At 43.1% G+C, this 14,956-nt stretch overlaps 9 protein-coding genes and 1 non-coding gene across 10 annotated transcripts; 6 read left to right on the top strand and 4 right to left on the bottom strand.

Moving 5' to 3' along the window:
- Window positions 1-166: 166 nt before the first annotated feature.
- Window positions 167-496, top strand: PICMEDRAFT_72929 (hypothetical protein; the record flags this gene model as incomplete). The annotated part of the gene is made up of 1 exon (XM_019164335.1): window positions 167-496. One exon carries the CDS (start codon window positions 167-169, stop codon window positions 494-496), a length of 330 nt encoding a protein of 109 aa, XP_019018012.1.
- A 108-nt stretch (window positions 497-604) lies between these two features.
- PICMEDRAFT_11862 (hypothetical protein) lies at window positions 605-1,093 on the bottom strand (the record flags this gene model as incomplete). Its single annotated transcript, XM_019159851.1, has 1 exon — window positions 605-1,093. The coding sequence occupies one exon, from the start codon at window positions 1,091-1,093 to the stop codon at window positions 605-607; it is 489 nt and encodes a 162-aa protein (XP_019018011.1).
- A 343-nt stretch (window positions 1,094-1,436) lies between these two features.
- PICMEDRAFT_72927 (hypothetical protein) lies at window positions 1,437-2,258 on the top strand (the record flags this gene model as incomplete). The annotated part of the gene is made up of 1 exon (XM_019164334.1): window positions 1,437-2,258. The coding sequence occupies one exon, from the start codon at window positions 1,437-1,439 to the stop codon at window positions 2,256-2,258; it is 822 nt and encodes a 273-aa protein (XP_019018010.1).
- A 326-nt stretch (window positions 2,259-2,584) lies between these two features.
- On the top strand, window positions 2,585-4,672 carry PICMEDRAFT_11860 (hypothetical protein; the record flags this gene model as incomplete). Its single annotated transcript, XM_019159850.1, has 1 exon — window positions 2,585-4,672. The coding sequence occupies one exon, from the start codon at window positions 2,585-2,587 to the stop codon at window positions 4,670-4,672; it is 2,088 nt and encodes a 695-aa protein (XP_019018009.1).
- A 128-nt stretch (window positions 4,673-4,800) lies between these two features.
- PICMEDRAFT_138533 (hypothetical protein) lies at window positions 4,801-5,713 on the top strand. The gene has a single exon (XM_019160116.1). The coding sequence runs from the start codon at window positions 5,130-5,132 to the stop codon at window positions 5,676-5,678; it is 549 nt and encodes a 182-aa protein (XP_019018008.1). The 5' UTR covers window positions 4,801-5,129; the 3' UTR covers window positions 5,679-5,713.
- Window positions 5,714-6,444: 731 nt separating this feature from the next.
- On the top strand, window positions 6,445-8,292 carry PICMEDRAFT_52853 (hypothetical protein; the record flags this gene model as incomplete). Its single annotated transcript, XM_019163167.1, has 2 exons — window positions 6,445-7,126; window positions 7,223-8,292. 2 exons carry the CDS (start codon window positions 6,445-6,447, stop codon window positions 7,858-7,860), a joined length of 1,320 nt encoding a protein of 439 aa, XP_019018007.1. The 3' UTR covers window positions 7,861-8,292.
- A 309-nt stretch (window positions 8,293-8,601) lies between these two features.
- On the top strand, window positions 8,602-8,673 carry PICMEDRAFT_t87. The gene has a single exon. It is a non-coding gene; the product is annotated as a tRNA-Gly (tRNA).
- Window positions 8,674-9,082: 409 nt separating this feature from the next.
- PICMEDRAFT_16701 (hypothetical protein) lies at window positions 9,083-10,176 on the bottom strand. The gene has a single exon (XM_019161313.1). The coding sequence runs from the start codon at window positions 10,126-10,128 to the stop codon at window positions 9,112-9,114; it is 1,017 nt and encodes a 338-aa protein (XP_019018006.1). The 5' UTR covers window positions 10,129-10,176; the 3' UTR covers window positions 9,083-9,111.
- A 201-nt stretch (window positions 10,177-10,377) lies between these two features.
- PICMEDRAFT_16700 (hypothetical protein) lies at window positions 10,378-12,271 on the bottom strand. Its single transcript, XM_019161312.1, has one exon. It carries the CDS (start codon window positions 12,133-12,135, stop codon window positions 10,528-10,530), a length of 1,608 nt encoding a protein of 535 aa, XP_019018005.1. The 5' UTR covers window positions 12,136-12,271; the 3' UTR covers window positions 10,378-10,527.
- Window positions 12,272-12,275: 4 nt separating this feature from the next.
- PICMEDRAFT_16699 (hypothetical protein) lies at window positions 12,276-14,847 on the bottom strand. Its single transcript, XM_019161311.1, has one exon. The coding sequence runs from the start codon at window positions 14,534-14,536 to the stop codon at window positions 12,632-12,634; it is 1,905 nt and encodes a 634-aa protein (XP_019018004.1). The 5' UTR covers window positions 14,537-14,847; the 3' UTR covers window positions 12,276-12,631.
- Between the last annotated feature and the right edge of the window lie 109 nt (window positions 14,848-14,956).

The raw sequence follows: 14,956 nt of genomic DNA, 5'->3' as shown, positions 1-14,956 counted from the left end.
TATAGATAAAAGCACTTAGTAGGCCATACTCTAAACATCAGAGACCAACGGCAACTACAACTCATAAAGTAATGCTTTTCTTCTCATTTTTCAAAACCCTGGTAGACCAGGAGGTATGTTGTTTCTTTAAAAAAAAAACCTGAACCCTTTCATTTTTTATGTACACATGGAAGAAATCGCAACTGGTCTGAAAGATACTAACACTTTAGAATTACCTGATACTCTTTCGATACAGATAACAGTAGAGCTAAAGAACGATGTTAAGATTACCGGAACACTGAAGTCGGTTGATCAGTTCCTCAACTTAAAGTTGGACAACATTCATGTCGACACAGAGAAATACCCACACTTCATTGCAATCAGAAACTTGTTTTTTAGAGGAACCAATATTAGGTATATTCACTTGAATCCGGCCTCTGTGGATACAAACCTTCTCCAAGATGCTAGTAGAAGAGAAGCAATGGCAAGTGCAGGTGAGAAAATAGCGGGTAGGTAAATAGGTACGGGCGTACTTAATTGTATACTATAGTCTGTTTATACGTTTAACATTACACAAAAAAAATCATTCATTTGATTTCAAGCTACGTATAGAAGTACTAATTTGTTAAGCCTCATGGTAGAGGATTTTAGGACATTGGGAACGCTTATGGCCTTTTTCATTGCAGTAAGAACATGATATTTTCTTTTTTCGGTTGTAGGTAGGTTCGTTGACTGCAATATTGTAGGCCTTTTTATGTTGAGTGTTCTGAGCCACCTCTGATTCAGTCTTTGTTTTCGTCTCATTTTTTGGATTCTTCATAGAGTTCATTTGCAAAGGTTTCGTCGGTACCAGCACATAATCCTTAATATCATCGTTGTGGCTCATCGATCGTAGCTTATCTATGAAAGTTGTATCATCGATGTGCCCTTCTTGACTCTCAATATTAAGTCCGGCTCGCACTGTGGCTAGGTATTCATTTAGTATACGTATGCGATCCGTGTATCGTTGCTCTATAGTATCCATTTCCTTTGTTTTCAAAGAAACAATAAGGGCCAATTCAGCAATTTTAGTATTTAATTCTTGAATTTGTTTTTCCAGATCATTGTTTGACATGACTCGTATGGCTATTGTTCTCACTTCTACGAACATGGGTCAAAACTAGGTTTTTAGTTGCATGTAATATTATCCGAGAAACCAATTTCACAATACTGTGCAATGGATCTGCAAAAAAAAATTCGAGAATCACACCGATAGAGAAAAGTTGAACTTCTTTCTGTTACCGATAACAGGCTATAACAGTTCTCATATCACTATATTAAAAGCAGAACTATTCTCAATACTCTTCTAGATGTCGGGTGCTGGCTCTTTGAAGCGAAGAAGAGGAAAAGCGGATGAAAAGGAACAATTCTCTTTTTCCCCTTCACTTTCTGGTGAGAACAAAGGGATCACTAACTCAATGACTTCACGTGGCTCTGCGAGATTCAAAGTAAAAAGAGTGAAAGAAAAAATACCAAATGTATATAGTTCTTCCAACTTAGAAGTTCTCTCAGGGGGACAAATCAAATTTACCAAAGGTCGAGGTTCCAAGTATGACGCTGTCAAAGTAGATAATTCCGTTGTGCCCAAATTAAAACCAGAGTTCGAAGCTATGGGCATATATAAGCAACCCACAGGTATATTGCAAGCTCATTACAAATCTCCAGATGAAGTACTGACTGAAGACTATAAATTTGAACCCAGTGAACTGGTATATTTGAGTAGGCAAGAAATAAAGGGTTATACGAAAATCGAATTACCAGATGAGGATATAGCAAACGACATACATTATTATGTTGCCCATAGGATAATGAATAGACTAGGAATTTCAGAGGAGGATTACAACAAAGAATTTTGCCGATTCCTAGATGGATCGGCCTTACTAGCGTTAAGTTCATTGGTAACTAAATGGGTCGAGGATTGTTGTGGAGAGTCTACTTTTAAAGCATACATGGAGAAAATTGTAGAAAAAAAATCAGAGAAATTAAGTAGCATAGATGAATTTATCAGGGTTTATGATGAAGATGAAGACGATGAAGACGATGAAGAGACAGATGAGGAAGTTGACGGAAAAAATGAGAGTGATAATGAAAGTGAACGCAAAGAGAGGCGAAGTCGAAAAGGCTCTGATTTCGCAACCCGTAGAAGTAGTAGTAACTCAAATTCTAGCTCAGATGACAGTAATAGCTTATCAGAGGATTTCAAGCCAATACGGGTTACAAAAACCACTGAAAGATCTTAACTTTTTGAATCAATCAAGCTCTTGATTTCATCAATTTACACGACCTAATGTTCTGCTATTTTTATCATTTGTAAATTAAATTGTACCTATTACTTGAATTCTGCGGTTCCAGTTTTGACCCAATTGTGCTTTTCTTAATTGATCTAAATCCAGCTGTGAGTTTAGCATTACCGCCTATCTGGTATTTCCCTTTCGGGGCACCCGCAGAAAAAATTTTCATGAATTGAAATTTGTTCCTTCGAAGTCGATAGTGTCTACTTTTCAAACTCACTGGTTCAAGTTGCATGCAAAGGTTCTTTCACACATCAAGAGTACTTTTAGCAAAAATGGGTAAAAAAGGAAGAAGAGGAAGAGGTGGAAACAAGCTTGGCAAGAGAGACGACAGACAGTCATGGGATCAAGTCACTCAAGAAAATGAAGCTTGGGAAAAGTATTACAGAGCTTTAGATTTAATTCCGAATGATCAATTTGATCTTTTCAAGAGCACCTGCAAAGAGACATTACCATTAACATTTAGAGTTACAGGTTCCAGAAAGCATGCCAAGATAATTGCAAACTTATTCCAAGAGAAGATTATGCCATTGCTAGAAAATGTTGAAGGCACAGAATCGTACAACAAGCCATTCTCTTTACCTTGGTATCCTGATAATTTGGCATTTCAAATTGACTTGCCTAAGCAGGTTATTAAGAAACTTCCTCAGTATGCAGCTGTCCAAAAATATTTGCTAGTTGAAAACGAAGTGGGAAATATATCAAGACAGGAAGCTGTTTCAATGATTCCCCCATTAGTTTTGGATGTTGAACCTCATCATCACGTTTTAGACATGTGTGCTGCACCAGGCTCTAAGACCGCTCAATTAATTGAATCTTTACATACTTTCAAGGACTCTAACGATGAAACCCTCAAACCAACAGGTTTTGTCATGGCAAACGACTCCGATTATAGAAGATCGTATATGTTGGTTCATCAAATCAAAAGACTCAATTCATCTAATGTGATTGTAGTCAACCATGATGCACAAATGTTTCCAAAAATGAGATTGGAGGAAAACGGGCCATATGTTAAATTTGACAGAATTTTATGTGATGTTCCATGTTCGGGTGATGCAACCATGAGAAAAAACATAATGGTTTGGAAGGAATGGCGTTTCGGTAATGGGATTGGTTTGCATCCATTACAGCTTAATATTTTGAAGAGAGGTTTACAGCTGTTGAAACCAGGAGGACGACTAGTGTATTCTACATGTTCTTTGAATCCCATTGAAAATGAGGCTGTGGTTGCTTCAGCATTAAAATTGTGGGATGGAAAAGTCAAGCTGGTTGACTCTTCTGACAGATTACCTGGTTTGATCAGACATGAAGGTATTTCTTCTTGGAGAGTTTTCGGCAAAGACGGCGAAGAAAAGCAACAACCTCTTGAGGATGACAAGCTTCCAGCTACTGTTTTCCCTCCAAGCGATGAAGAGGCCAAAGACCTACATTTAGAAAGATGTATGAGAGTTTATCCACAAGATCAAAACACTGGTGGTTTCTTTATTACTGTTTTTGAAAAGGAGGCTGAGCAGGAAGTTGAGCAGGAGAAGGAGGTCACAAATGCGGAGAACAAAAGAGGAGCATCGGAAACAGTCGAATCTGAAACGACCAAGAAACAGAAAACTGAAGAATCGGAAGTCACTACCGTTGTCAAACAAAGAAGAGAAAAATTGCCTATTGATGCAAATGAAGAGCCATTCATCTTTATCGAGAAAGGTAATGCTGAGCTGCAAAAATGTTGGGACTTTTACGAAGTCTCAGACGATTTCTCAAAAGACTGTACATTAGTTAGAAATGCCACAGGAGAGCCATTACGTTCTATCTATTATGTTGCACCTATCATCAAAAAGATTCTCCAGCTTAACGAGCAGAAACTAAGATTCATTTACACTGGTATCAAGCTATTTGTTTCTCAGAAGAGTGCGGTGTGTCCATGGAGAATCCAAAACGAATGTCTCAATGTCATCAGACCTTATATACCAGCATCCAGGCAACTAGAAACCAACCTTGAGCTCTTAAAGCTTTTGCTTCTCGAAGCATCCCCAAGCGTGGCAGAAATCAGAAACAGCAATGCAGATCCTAAATTCATGGACGATGTTGCTCTTCTGGGTGAAGGTTCATGTTTCGTCAAAATTAAGACTGACAAGGACGGTAATGAAGAATTGTTCTTTCCTCTATGGAAGGGTAAGAGTAGTTTCAACTTGATGGTTAACAAGCACGAAACCGCGGAGCTTCTCTACAGGTTGTATGGCATTGACAAGGCAGCTTTGGACAAGAAGAAAGCTGAAGAAAATGCAGCTGAGGAAAAGGAGGCCAAAGAGGCAGCGGACGCTGACACAAACGCTACTGAAAGTGAAGCAAAGTCTGAGGAGCAAAATTAAGTAGTTCCTTACTGCCCAAACTGTCTTAGCACTATATAGTTTTATAAATAAGTTATAAACTGCCAGTTAAACGGTGGACATATTCAGAGAACTTAGTAGTGAGGCAGAAGAGAGCCAAAAATAAGTCGCGAGACAGCCTCGCTTGGCTGACTATCTTGCCGTGTCACATGAGAAGGAATGAAAGTTTTGTTATCGATTTGGCGAACAAACAAGGCACAAGGCGAGTTGTTTGTGAACAGAAGGAAAGCTTGTGGTGGAAGATATTAGCCTTTGCAAACCCGAGGAAACAAGAATGACTATGGTACAAAGCATAGGGATATCGAGGTGGCATTTGGGCTTCGGAGCAGTAAGCACTTGAAAGAAATTTTTATTGAGAAGTTTTGCCCAAGGGGCTGAAGGATTAAATACTAACATTTAAGGACTTTTATTCCGACCGTAACGGGGCATTTGTGATATTATGCAGCTAACAGGAGCACTATATTACTTCAATAATGCGTCAAATAGGCAGCATTTTCAAAATTACTTTTACCACACAATATCCAGCGTCTTCTCGGAGTTGGACCATATGAACATACTGATTTTGATTGCAGTATGCATAATAGGATTCACAGAAATAAACTACAGTTTGATCAACATTTTTGCAAATATAAACATCTTATGGTCGAGACCGCTGATAAATGTGATATTCCTATGTTTGAGGTTCATCTCGGCGATCAAGGTCGTAATTGCTATTTTGAGAGGAGCAATAAAAGCAAGAAAGTTTTCCAAGTTTGAGGCAAGGGTGTCGTGGAGCACGGGCCTCCCCTCTGTCGTCGATGCACGAGAAAAGCTAAACAATAGATGCGTCATCTGTTTGGATGAACTACACAGTCGTTCCACGGGGACCGACAAAGCAGAAAAGGTTTTGACACTTAGGTGTAACCACATGTTTCACTTGGGCTGCTTCAAGCAGTGGTACGAAACTTCTGGTAGCTGTCCTTTTTGCAGGACGAAGGTTGAATTGTAGCAAGAAGCCGGTCGTAAAATTTTTGCTTCATTTGCTCTACAGTAGGCTTGGGAAAATAGAAATGTACAAATTATAGCTTTGTGTGCGCTCTGGGTAGGCACGTAGCATAATTAAAGACTCTATAATGATCACCATACAAACCATATGGGTGTTGGGTAGTTTGCCCTGCGTAGGCAATCAAACCACCAAGTATGGATAAAGAACTGCTTCTTCCCTTGACGGAAGAGCCACATATCACGTGTTCGGTAACGACCAAAAAAGGTGGCACATACAAGTGTCTGCACTCAAACGAGAGCATCAGGATCGGGCATAACATAAAACGCTTCCCATCCTCAGCTGTAGCCTACTCTGACTAGATCAAGTACACTACCGTTCACAACTATGAGTAGCACTCTGCCGAGGAGGCTTGGAAGCGTGTGAGCCACTGTTACCAGCAGTTGCGGAAAACACTATTTCCGTCGGTGCGAGTGAGAGGTTATCTCGGTCGATAAGCAAGTGAACCACAGTGGAAAAATGACTCAGGATGGAAAAGTGATGGATACAGCCGGACCGATTAATTTCATTTACTTGGCCCTCGGGTTTGAAAGTGTTTAGCGATGCCTCGAGTTGTGCTGCAGTTTGCAAAAGTGCAGCGCCGATCTGCCTTCACAGCGAAACGGATATCTATCTCGTTGATCAGCACTGTTGCGCTGCAACCGTCTTCTTCTCGTCCAAACATTCTGAAAAGGTACATAGAACAGGGAATCGACGCTCAGGAAACCTCCGTATGACACACTTTCTTCTCTCTTTGAAGCAGTCTTCGGCGGATATCCGGCTACTATGGTTTTCGGTATTCATCCGTATGATTTCCTTCGGATTGACGAACCAGGTCCTGGCGTCTTATCTCAAGGAGCTCGGTATCTCTGAGGTAAGGATTGGTATGTTCATGTCGATGACAATGGTTGGAGACTCGATCATTTCGTACGTACTCACCTGGAATGCTAACAAGATCGGAAATCGCTTTATCATGCTGCTGGGAAGCGCTCTAATGATTCTTGCCAGTGGCATCTTTTCAACGGGTACTTCGAATTTTGGCTACCTTCTTTTTGCTGCGATTGTCGGCGTGATTTCTCCGTCCGGGGGAGACACAGGACCCTTTAAAACTATAGAAGAAACCGTCTTGGCGAACCTAACTCCGCCCAACCATAGGCCCGAAATCTTTGCAATACATTCCACGTTTGCTAATGTTGGGGCATCACTCGGAGCGTTTCTGGCGGGCCTATCTGTAGACTATTTTACAAAAAGCTTACACTTGACCATGAGGGACTCATACCGCTACACTTTTTGCATCCTACTCTTCACTTCCTTTTTGAAATTTGTCTCACTTATTTTCATCTCACATAAGGCTGAGGCATCATATATCCCGCCTTTCATAGTTGCACAGCGTGAATTGGAAATGGAGCAAGATGGTGATAGGGCTACAAGAACGGATCTCGAGAACTTAGAATTATCTGCACTTGGTTCAGTAGAGGATGAGGAACACGTGCCTTCTTGGCCTGATTCAGCTGTTGAGCTTAAAACTTTCACTGGGTTGGCACCAAGGACACAATCAATACTATTCCGTCTACTTGTTCCATTTATGCTTGCTTCCTTGGGTTACGGATTCATGACAAAAGCCTGGGTGGTTTATTATTTTCAGGAGAAATACAATTCACCGGCAGTGTTATTGGGTACTTTGTTTGGATTGGCAGGAATTGTAAAATCTCTAACTTCTGTCTTATCTGCATGGCTTGTCAAACAGTTCGGCCCAATAAAATCCTGTCTTTTAACGCAGATTCCGCGTGGGATACTATCTATCCTAATTCCGACATTAGGAGTTAACTTTAAGCTCGGCTCCCTATTTTTTCTACTTCATCAATCGACAGTCGAGCTTGAAGTGATTCCAAGACGTATTATACTTACTACATTAGTAGAGCCCATCGAACTATCCAGAGTCATGGGCACTGTGAATATTGGGAAACAAGTTGCCAGGTCTGCCGGTCCTTTCTTCACGGGTTTTTTTGCCCATGGTCATTTACTTTGGGTTTGTTTCATTATCTCCGGAGTAACCTCAATATTGGTCAACTTGTGGATAGCAGCGAACTTCAGTGACCTAGATCAAAAGGTGAAAAAACTAGAGCAAATTCAACATGATATTGAGTAGATGGCCAAATCCCAAAATGCTCAAAGCTGAGTGACGATTTTTTTTCACCACAACCTTGTGGGAAACCGCTGTATTTGGGTGCCGATATTATCACAGTGATACTGCGCCAGCCCACAAGTAATGGGTACAAATTTTCAAAGACACATGATAATCATGTTCACTCAAAAGTGAAGCACTACCTGGTATTGAAATAGAATGCTATGATTGATAAGGAATGAGTCGTAAGCAATTGGATATAAGAATGATAAGATGATTGCAACAAAGCATCATAATCATAACGCGCTAGAGTAATTTGAAAAAGGAATGACCGACATAGAATGTCTTTGAATACAAGAGGTTTTCCTCCTTGTTTTTATACATGAGATCTTGAGTTAGTAAGTTATATTATATATATATATTGAGTATGTAACAAATATAACAGATAAGGACTATACATGATGGATATATCAGCAAGGATAGTTAGATTAAAGGTGTAGATAGTAGCCAGGGAAAAACTTTAATATGTACTCTTCTTTGTATGATGATGTCAGCCATAGCATTTGAATACATGGAGACAAAAATGCCCATAAAATATCAAGTTATTTTAAGCTATCCCTATATAGTCATCAAAGTTCTAATTCCTCTCTGCGGCTAAATACTTTGCCATTTTTGCAAACACCCAAAAAAAGATACATCAGTAGTGGGAATTGCTTAATAATTTGGTGCGGATATAAATTACTTATAGTTTTCAAAAACAACAATGGGAGGTTAGTGTAGTGGTTAGCATACCACCCTTCCAAGGTGGTGTCATGGGTTCGAATCCCGTACCTCTCATTTTTTACTTACTTACAAAGACTATTTTTTTTTTTTGAGAAACAGATAGTTTGGAACCCCAAGTGGAATGGACAATGAAATTGAATGTTCCTGTATATAACCACAGATCTAATTCTATTGATACTACCCTTTTTTACATGTCTGTCCTACCCCCGAGTACAGTGGTCGGCTGCTTCTATGTCCTTTCACTTACTTCATAACTATCAAGACAATTTGATTATGACTGGGCATAAAAATGTGACTGTTAATAATAGCTTTACTCTTTAGATTGTTGTATATAGGGTTTTATTCGAGATACGATCGCTTTATCGTTAATTATGAATTATGATATTAAAAACTTTATAAAAATAGAACTCACGTTGGAAAAATAACCAACTCTAATGAAATCTTGAAAGGTAAATAGAAAAAAAATATAGCCTGAAATATTCAAAGCAAAATTTAAGAGAAGTAGGATTGGTAAGCAGACAAGGAAGAAGCACCACCCAAGTGGACGAAAAGAACGTTAGAATCTTTTTCGAATTTATCTTCCTTGACCAATTCAATCAAACCTTGCATAGATTTACCTTCATAGACAGGATCAGTCAAGGTACCTTCAGTCTTACCCAAAAGCTTGATTGCCTCAATTGTGCCTTCATTTGGAATACCGTAAACTGGACCACCGAATCTGGTGTCAAAGTTAAAAGTGTCAAACTTCTTACCTAAGCCAAGAATTTCTGAGGTGTGGTTGATAATTCTCAACGTTTGTTCAAAGGTCTTTTCTGGTTTACCTGAAGCATCAATTGCAATGACGTCGTTTTCTCTACCGTATTGGGCCATACCAACAAAAATACCAGCTGCAGTAGAACCGGTAACACAACAAACCACAATTTTGTCGAATTTGATGCCCATTTCCTTTTCTTGCTTGATAAGTTCATCAGCAAAACCAACGAAACCTAAACCACCATATTTATGTTCAGAGCAACCAGCTGGGACAGGGTATGGCTTGAAGCCTTGAGAAGTTAATTCTTGAAGTGCCTCCTCAAAAGATTTTCTCATACCAATATCGAATCCGTCAGGCACCAAACGAACATCACCACCTAAAATTCTTGCTGCTTCGATGTTTCCGACCTTATCGTAGGTTGCCTTTTCAGCTTCAGGAATTGGAACCCAGTTTTCTTGAACAGTAACGGCCTTTAAACCAAGCTTACAAGCTGTAGCAATAGTCATCAAAGTTTGGTTAGATTGGATACCACCGATGGAGACAATATGAGTGTAGTCACCGGCAATAATTTCAGGAACGATGTATTCAAACTTTCTTAGCTTGTTACCAGCAAAAGCCAATCCAGAGTTTCTGTCTTCTCTCTTAGCATAGATGTTGACCTTACCACCAAGTTCCTTGGCTAAGTTTTCGAACTTAGAGATTGGAGATGGGCCGAAAAGTAAGTCGTATTTTTCGAATTTGTCAAGTAAAGCCATTGTATTTGAGTTAGTTGTGTTGGATGCAGATTGTCTGATGATCTTAAGATGTATTAAAATTACAGAAATGAAGAAAGGCGTTGAAGATTTTGCTCAAGGACGCACAAGGAGGTGGCCTTTTATACCAGTTCGTTATCGGCAACGGCTTCAATGTTCCTTCAACTGGTGCGGTGATAAATCGCCGACGGCTTAATGTGGAAAATGCGGTGATGTAACACCGCGATAAATTCCAAGTATCGGGTCTTTATTGATTCAATTTTCTTATCTGCGGACTAAATAGGAAAAGTGCCGAAGCAAAATATTATTAGTTAGTGATATAGAAGAAATTAGGAAAAAGGTAGTTAGCCAGATAGCTAAAAATATCGGACAAGACACCCGGGAAAGTACCTGTACCGAGTTTTACACATGAGTGGAGTCCGAATCCGTTTGGCTTTTGTTGTCCATTTCCCTGTCAATCTCTTTCGCATTCTTGTCGTAAACTCCCCCGTCCACTTTCTCCATCAAAAACCAGCAACATACAGCTGCAATAATACTGACCCCAAGCATTAGAATTAACATCATGTTGGAATCTCTATATAACCTTGGCTTATCTGCAGGCCATCCAGAGTATAAGGCGTAGGTTGCAACGACAGTTCCTAGGTTACCTAAACCGGAGATAATTGCAGCAGAGGCAGCAGATCCAACATCGCCGTATCTGTGTGTCATGATCTGTGTGGCGAGTGTCATCGTGATTGGTACAGTGGGTCCCAAACCAAAACCTGCGATTAGTAAGCCTGCATATCTATTCCAAGGTCCGTGAGCATAGGAAGTAACAAGCAGACCAGCGATGATTATCAACGTGGAGAAGCTGAAAATAAAATGTCTCCACCTCTTGAACCTGTCTGCTATAGGTGTGAAGATGATAATGGCTGCAAAATCGAACAACCAAATTGGAGCATATAAAAGCGAGACATCGATACCAGATAATGTAGGATGGTTAACTCTGATCAAAGTGGTGGCAAACACTGCCAAGCCGAAACCAGTGCCGACAACACCGAAGTACATCATAACCAAAGGCCAAGTTCTGATATCTAGCAAAATCAAACACACATCCTTTAGCCCCCATCTCACGTTTTTGTATCTGTATCTCATATCCAAGTAGTGCAATCTCCTTTCCCTTTCATTTAAAGGCTGGGTAGGAGTGAAAAATGTCATAACTCCATCCGGGATTACCTTTCTGAAACTGAGCATGTTGGATTCGTTTGGTTTCAAGTATGCTGGTCTGTCGGGTAACCACCAGACAAGAGAGAGACCACAAGCCACGGTGATTGCACCGTAAACTATGTAGTACCATTTCCAACCGTACAAGCCTCTATCCATATCCATTTTCTGGAAACCTGCTGCAACTAGACCTGCTGCTGAAGCGGACAATTGTGCTGCAGTGAAGTAATACCCAACTCTCCGAGCCGTTCTATGTTCTGGATACCATAGAGAGATGTAGTAAGATAAACCGGGCCAAGTACCAGCATCTGCGAATCCGGTCATGAATCTAATGGCTATCAATCCTGAGCCGCTTTTCAAGGCAGCATAACAGATGTAAACTATGCCAACACCGGTAATGATTCTTGAGAGCCATACTTGTGGAGATGCACGCGTCATTATCAAGTTCATTGGCAAGTCAAAAATGATGTAAGCAACGTAGTATAATGCAGTGGCAGTTGACGTATGGTGAGTGTTCAACTTCAATGACTGGGCCAATGAATGTCCGGCCTCGTAGTTCATAGTCAAGGTATTACCATAAGCTGAAGAGCCAAAGGAGGCAAGAAAATAAAGAACCCAACAAGCAGGGATGATTCTGTAATCTAAATGTCTGTATATAGAGTCCATCTCTTTTTCCGTTGGTATGTAGTCATCCGGATACACTTCGGTGAAATCTTGCTGTTCACAGACACCATGGGTGAGTTCGTCCACACCTGCTGAGTCTTTAATGCAGTCTTCTGACGATTCTAGCTCAACGTTGCTCTGCATGGTCTGTGTATGATAGACGATAAGACTGGCTTAGCAACAAAAAATGACTTATTCGTGAGTATAAAGGTACTGGAAAAAAGAGGAGATAAACGAGAAAATTAAAGAGCTAGACTGTCTTTTTATAGTTGACAAAAAGGTATGGGTAGTGCAGAGACCCAACAAAAGGCAAGGTCATCATCGTCAGTACGGGGTGGAAAGAAACTAGGAAACAAGATGTCATTTTTTTTGTCGAGAAACGCTCGCCTCGTGGAATCATCGTGAATCATTTTGAATCAGCTTGAACGGCTGGAGTCATTGCACCATTTTGACGGTGAAGACCACAAAAGAAAACTTTTCAACGCGTGGAACCTACTACAGTAGCTGAAGAAACGGATGAGGTTGTGATTAATTAGATTAGACATTAGTTTGACAGCCCGGAAGGGACTTGAAGAAATTAAGCTGAACTGAACAAGAAAGGGAAAAAGGGTATTAGGGGGAAAGTCGTGAGATGAGGTTTTCAAGCGGAACTGGACACTGTATGCTCCTTGTCGAGGCTACCTCCGTCGTCTTCCTCCACGGTTGGCACTGACTTCATTCCCTGCTCCACCGAGGCCGCAGGGGAGTACGCGTACCTGGATCTCAACCTGATTCTCGCACCGAAGGTGTAGAACAAGAAGGGAATAATGCAGCAAGCCAAGGAGATAAAGGCCATCAAGGAGGTAGCCCACTCGTAGCCCAAACGGTGGTACATCTGGATGGTGAAGAGCGGTACACAAGCGCCCCAGACGGATCTGACAAAAGTTTTAGCAGCCAAAGCTGATGCGGCGTAGTGCTGGTAGGAGTCGACAATGTAGTTGTTCGCCGGGTTGTAAAGGCAATTGAAACCGAAGCCACAGGCCAAGCCAGAGAAACAAGGGCCGGCCCAACTGAGATGTGGATAGGAGGACCATGCGAAGGAGAACAAGCCGGCTGGAACAAACCAACAGCCGATCATCATTGGGAACAACCTCAATTCTGGGGGAGGCAACTGGCCCCGGTCGGTGTATTTTTTCGCTCTGCGGTTGTAGTGGTTGTTGAAGATGGGGCAGACGGCGGTGGCGATGATGACGCCGACACCGATGGGAATGAACATCAAACCTGTTTTTGACGCCGACCAGCCCTTACCCTCCATGTAGACAATTGGGTAGGCGAAGAAGAACATGTACAACAAGCCGTAGATAATGGACATGTAGATGGTGAGGAGGAAGACAATCAACTCAGACAACAAGACGATGGGTCTGCCCAAGGTCTCCCTGACCGTTTCCGAGACAGTTCTTGCCTTCAATTCAGAGAGAGACCTGTAGCGGGAGTCGCCGGTGAGCTTACGCAACTGTTTAGCTCTCGTCTTCAAGATCTGCGCATGCGACGTCTCGGGCAAAAAGACCACCACGGCGACGTAGACACACCCGGAGAAAATGAGGTGGACCCAGTACAACCATCTCCAGCCGGCGTTGTCGCCGATGTAACCGCCAATGAGAGGCCCCACGACGGGGCCTATGAAAGGTGCTGCACTGAAGATGCTCATGGCCAACCCCCGCTGCGGACCGGTGAACATGTCCGACAAGTTCCCGCCAATCAAGCACATGGGTGCCGAGAAGGCGACACCGTCGATGAGTCTGCACACGAGTAAGGTGCCAATGTTCTTGGCGTCGGCGCAGGGGATGATGAAGACGAGCGCCACGAACAAGGTGACGACGTAGATGATCCGGCGGCCGAACTCCTCCGAGAGTGGGGCAAAGAGCAAGGGCCCAAAGCCGAAGCCAAGCACAAAGAGCGTCACGGTGAGGATGACCACCTCCTGCGAGACGCCGAAGGTGACCATGGGGCCCTCGATGTCGCCTGTGACGATGGCGGAGCCCAGGGCGACGTCGAAACACACGATCCCGAGGAGTACTGTGAGAAACCACTTCCTCCCGTCGGACCAGTTCCGCGGGTCCTCCTTGTCGTTGTCGGTGAACACGACCAAGCGCATCTGCGTGTCGAGGTCCACCGCATATTGCCACCGGTCCTCCGCGTGGTAGTCGGACTGCGGGTCGTTCTGGAACCCGGTGACGCTCTTCTCGAGGTCGATGGGCTGCTCCAACGGGCCCAGCGCCCCGAACCCGTCCGCCTCCATGTTGCTCACCAGTCTCGAGATGCCCTTCGAGTTCTGCGTCAACAACCGCTCCAAGTTGTTCCGGTCCCCGATGCTCTCCTGGCTCGTCAGCGACCTCACAAGCTCCGCCAACCGTCCTGCACCTGCACCTGCTCCTGCTCTGCTGCTTGTCTCGTACAGCTGCACGGGCTCTGCGTCCTCGGACGAGCCCTCGTCCGTCATGTCCATTGCTGTGTCGTGTTTGTCTGACACCGTTTCCGATCTGTGGCTTTCTCTCTCGCTGTCCATGCTCTGTAAATCTTAACCGGAGACACTATGCCGCACAGGAAAAGCCCCAGCATACTCCACCGTGCCATCCCTGTCTGAATCCAGCAACGGAGAACCGTCTCCTTCTTATACCTCTGCTCTTCTGCTTCCCTGCTCCCCCTCTTCCAGGCCTTTCTCGAGCTGACCCCAGCCGTCGGCGAACGCCCGCTGTCCTTTCGCCGTGCCTGTCGCTCTTGCCGCATTCCCCACGCTGTTAACGGGCGCGGCGCTCGGCATCGGCGCCACGGCCGGCTGCGCTTGCCGACGCTCGGGTTGGCCGGCGTCGGCGTTCAGGGAGGCCGCGTTGAGCCCCCCGGAGGTGTCATAACAATATCGGTCTGTATATACGGGGCTATAGAGGGAAGGGGAAGGGGGAAGGGGAACTCGAAGGGGAAGGAGGAA

This window comes from Pichia membranifaciens (assembly GCF_001661235.1).
Source record: "Pichia membranifaciens NRRL Y-2026 unplaced genomic scaffold PICMEscaffold_3, whole genome shotgun sequence".
In the NCBI taxonomy this organism is placed as follows: domain Eukaryota; kingdom Fungi; phylum Ascomycota; class Pichiomycetes; order Pichiales; family Pichiaceae; genus Pichia; species Pichia membranifaciens.
The sequence above is the reverse complement of the archived record's forward strand: the minus strand, read 5'-3'. Positions and strand labels throughout refer to the sequence as shown.

What these genes read in the sequence shown, in the direction of transcription:
- PICMEDRAFT_138533 (XM_019160116.1), top strand. Translation starts at nt 5,130, where the DNA reads ATGCAGCTAACAGGAGCACTATATTACTTCAATAATGCGTCAAATAGG.
- PICMEDRAFT_16701 (XM_019161313.1), bottom strand. Translation starts at nt 10,128, where the DNA reads ATGGCTTTACTTGACAAATTCGAAAAATACGACTTACTTTTCGGCCCA.
- PICMEDRAFT_16700 (XM_019161312.1), bottom strand. Translation starts at nt 12,135, where the DNA reads ATGCAGAGCAACGTTGAGCTAGAATCGTCAGAAGACTGCATTAAAGAC.
- PICMEDRAFT_16699 (XM_019161311.1), bottom strand. Translation starts at nt 14,536, where the DNA reads ATGGACAGCGAGAGAGAAAGCCACAGATCGGAAACGGTGTCAGACAAA.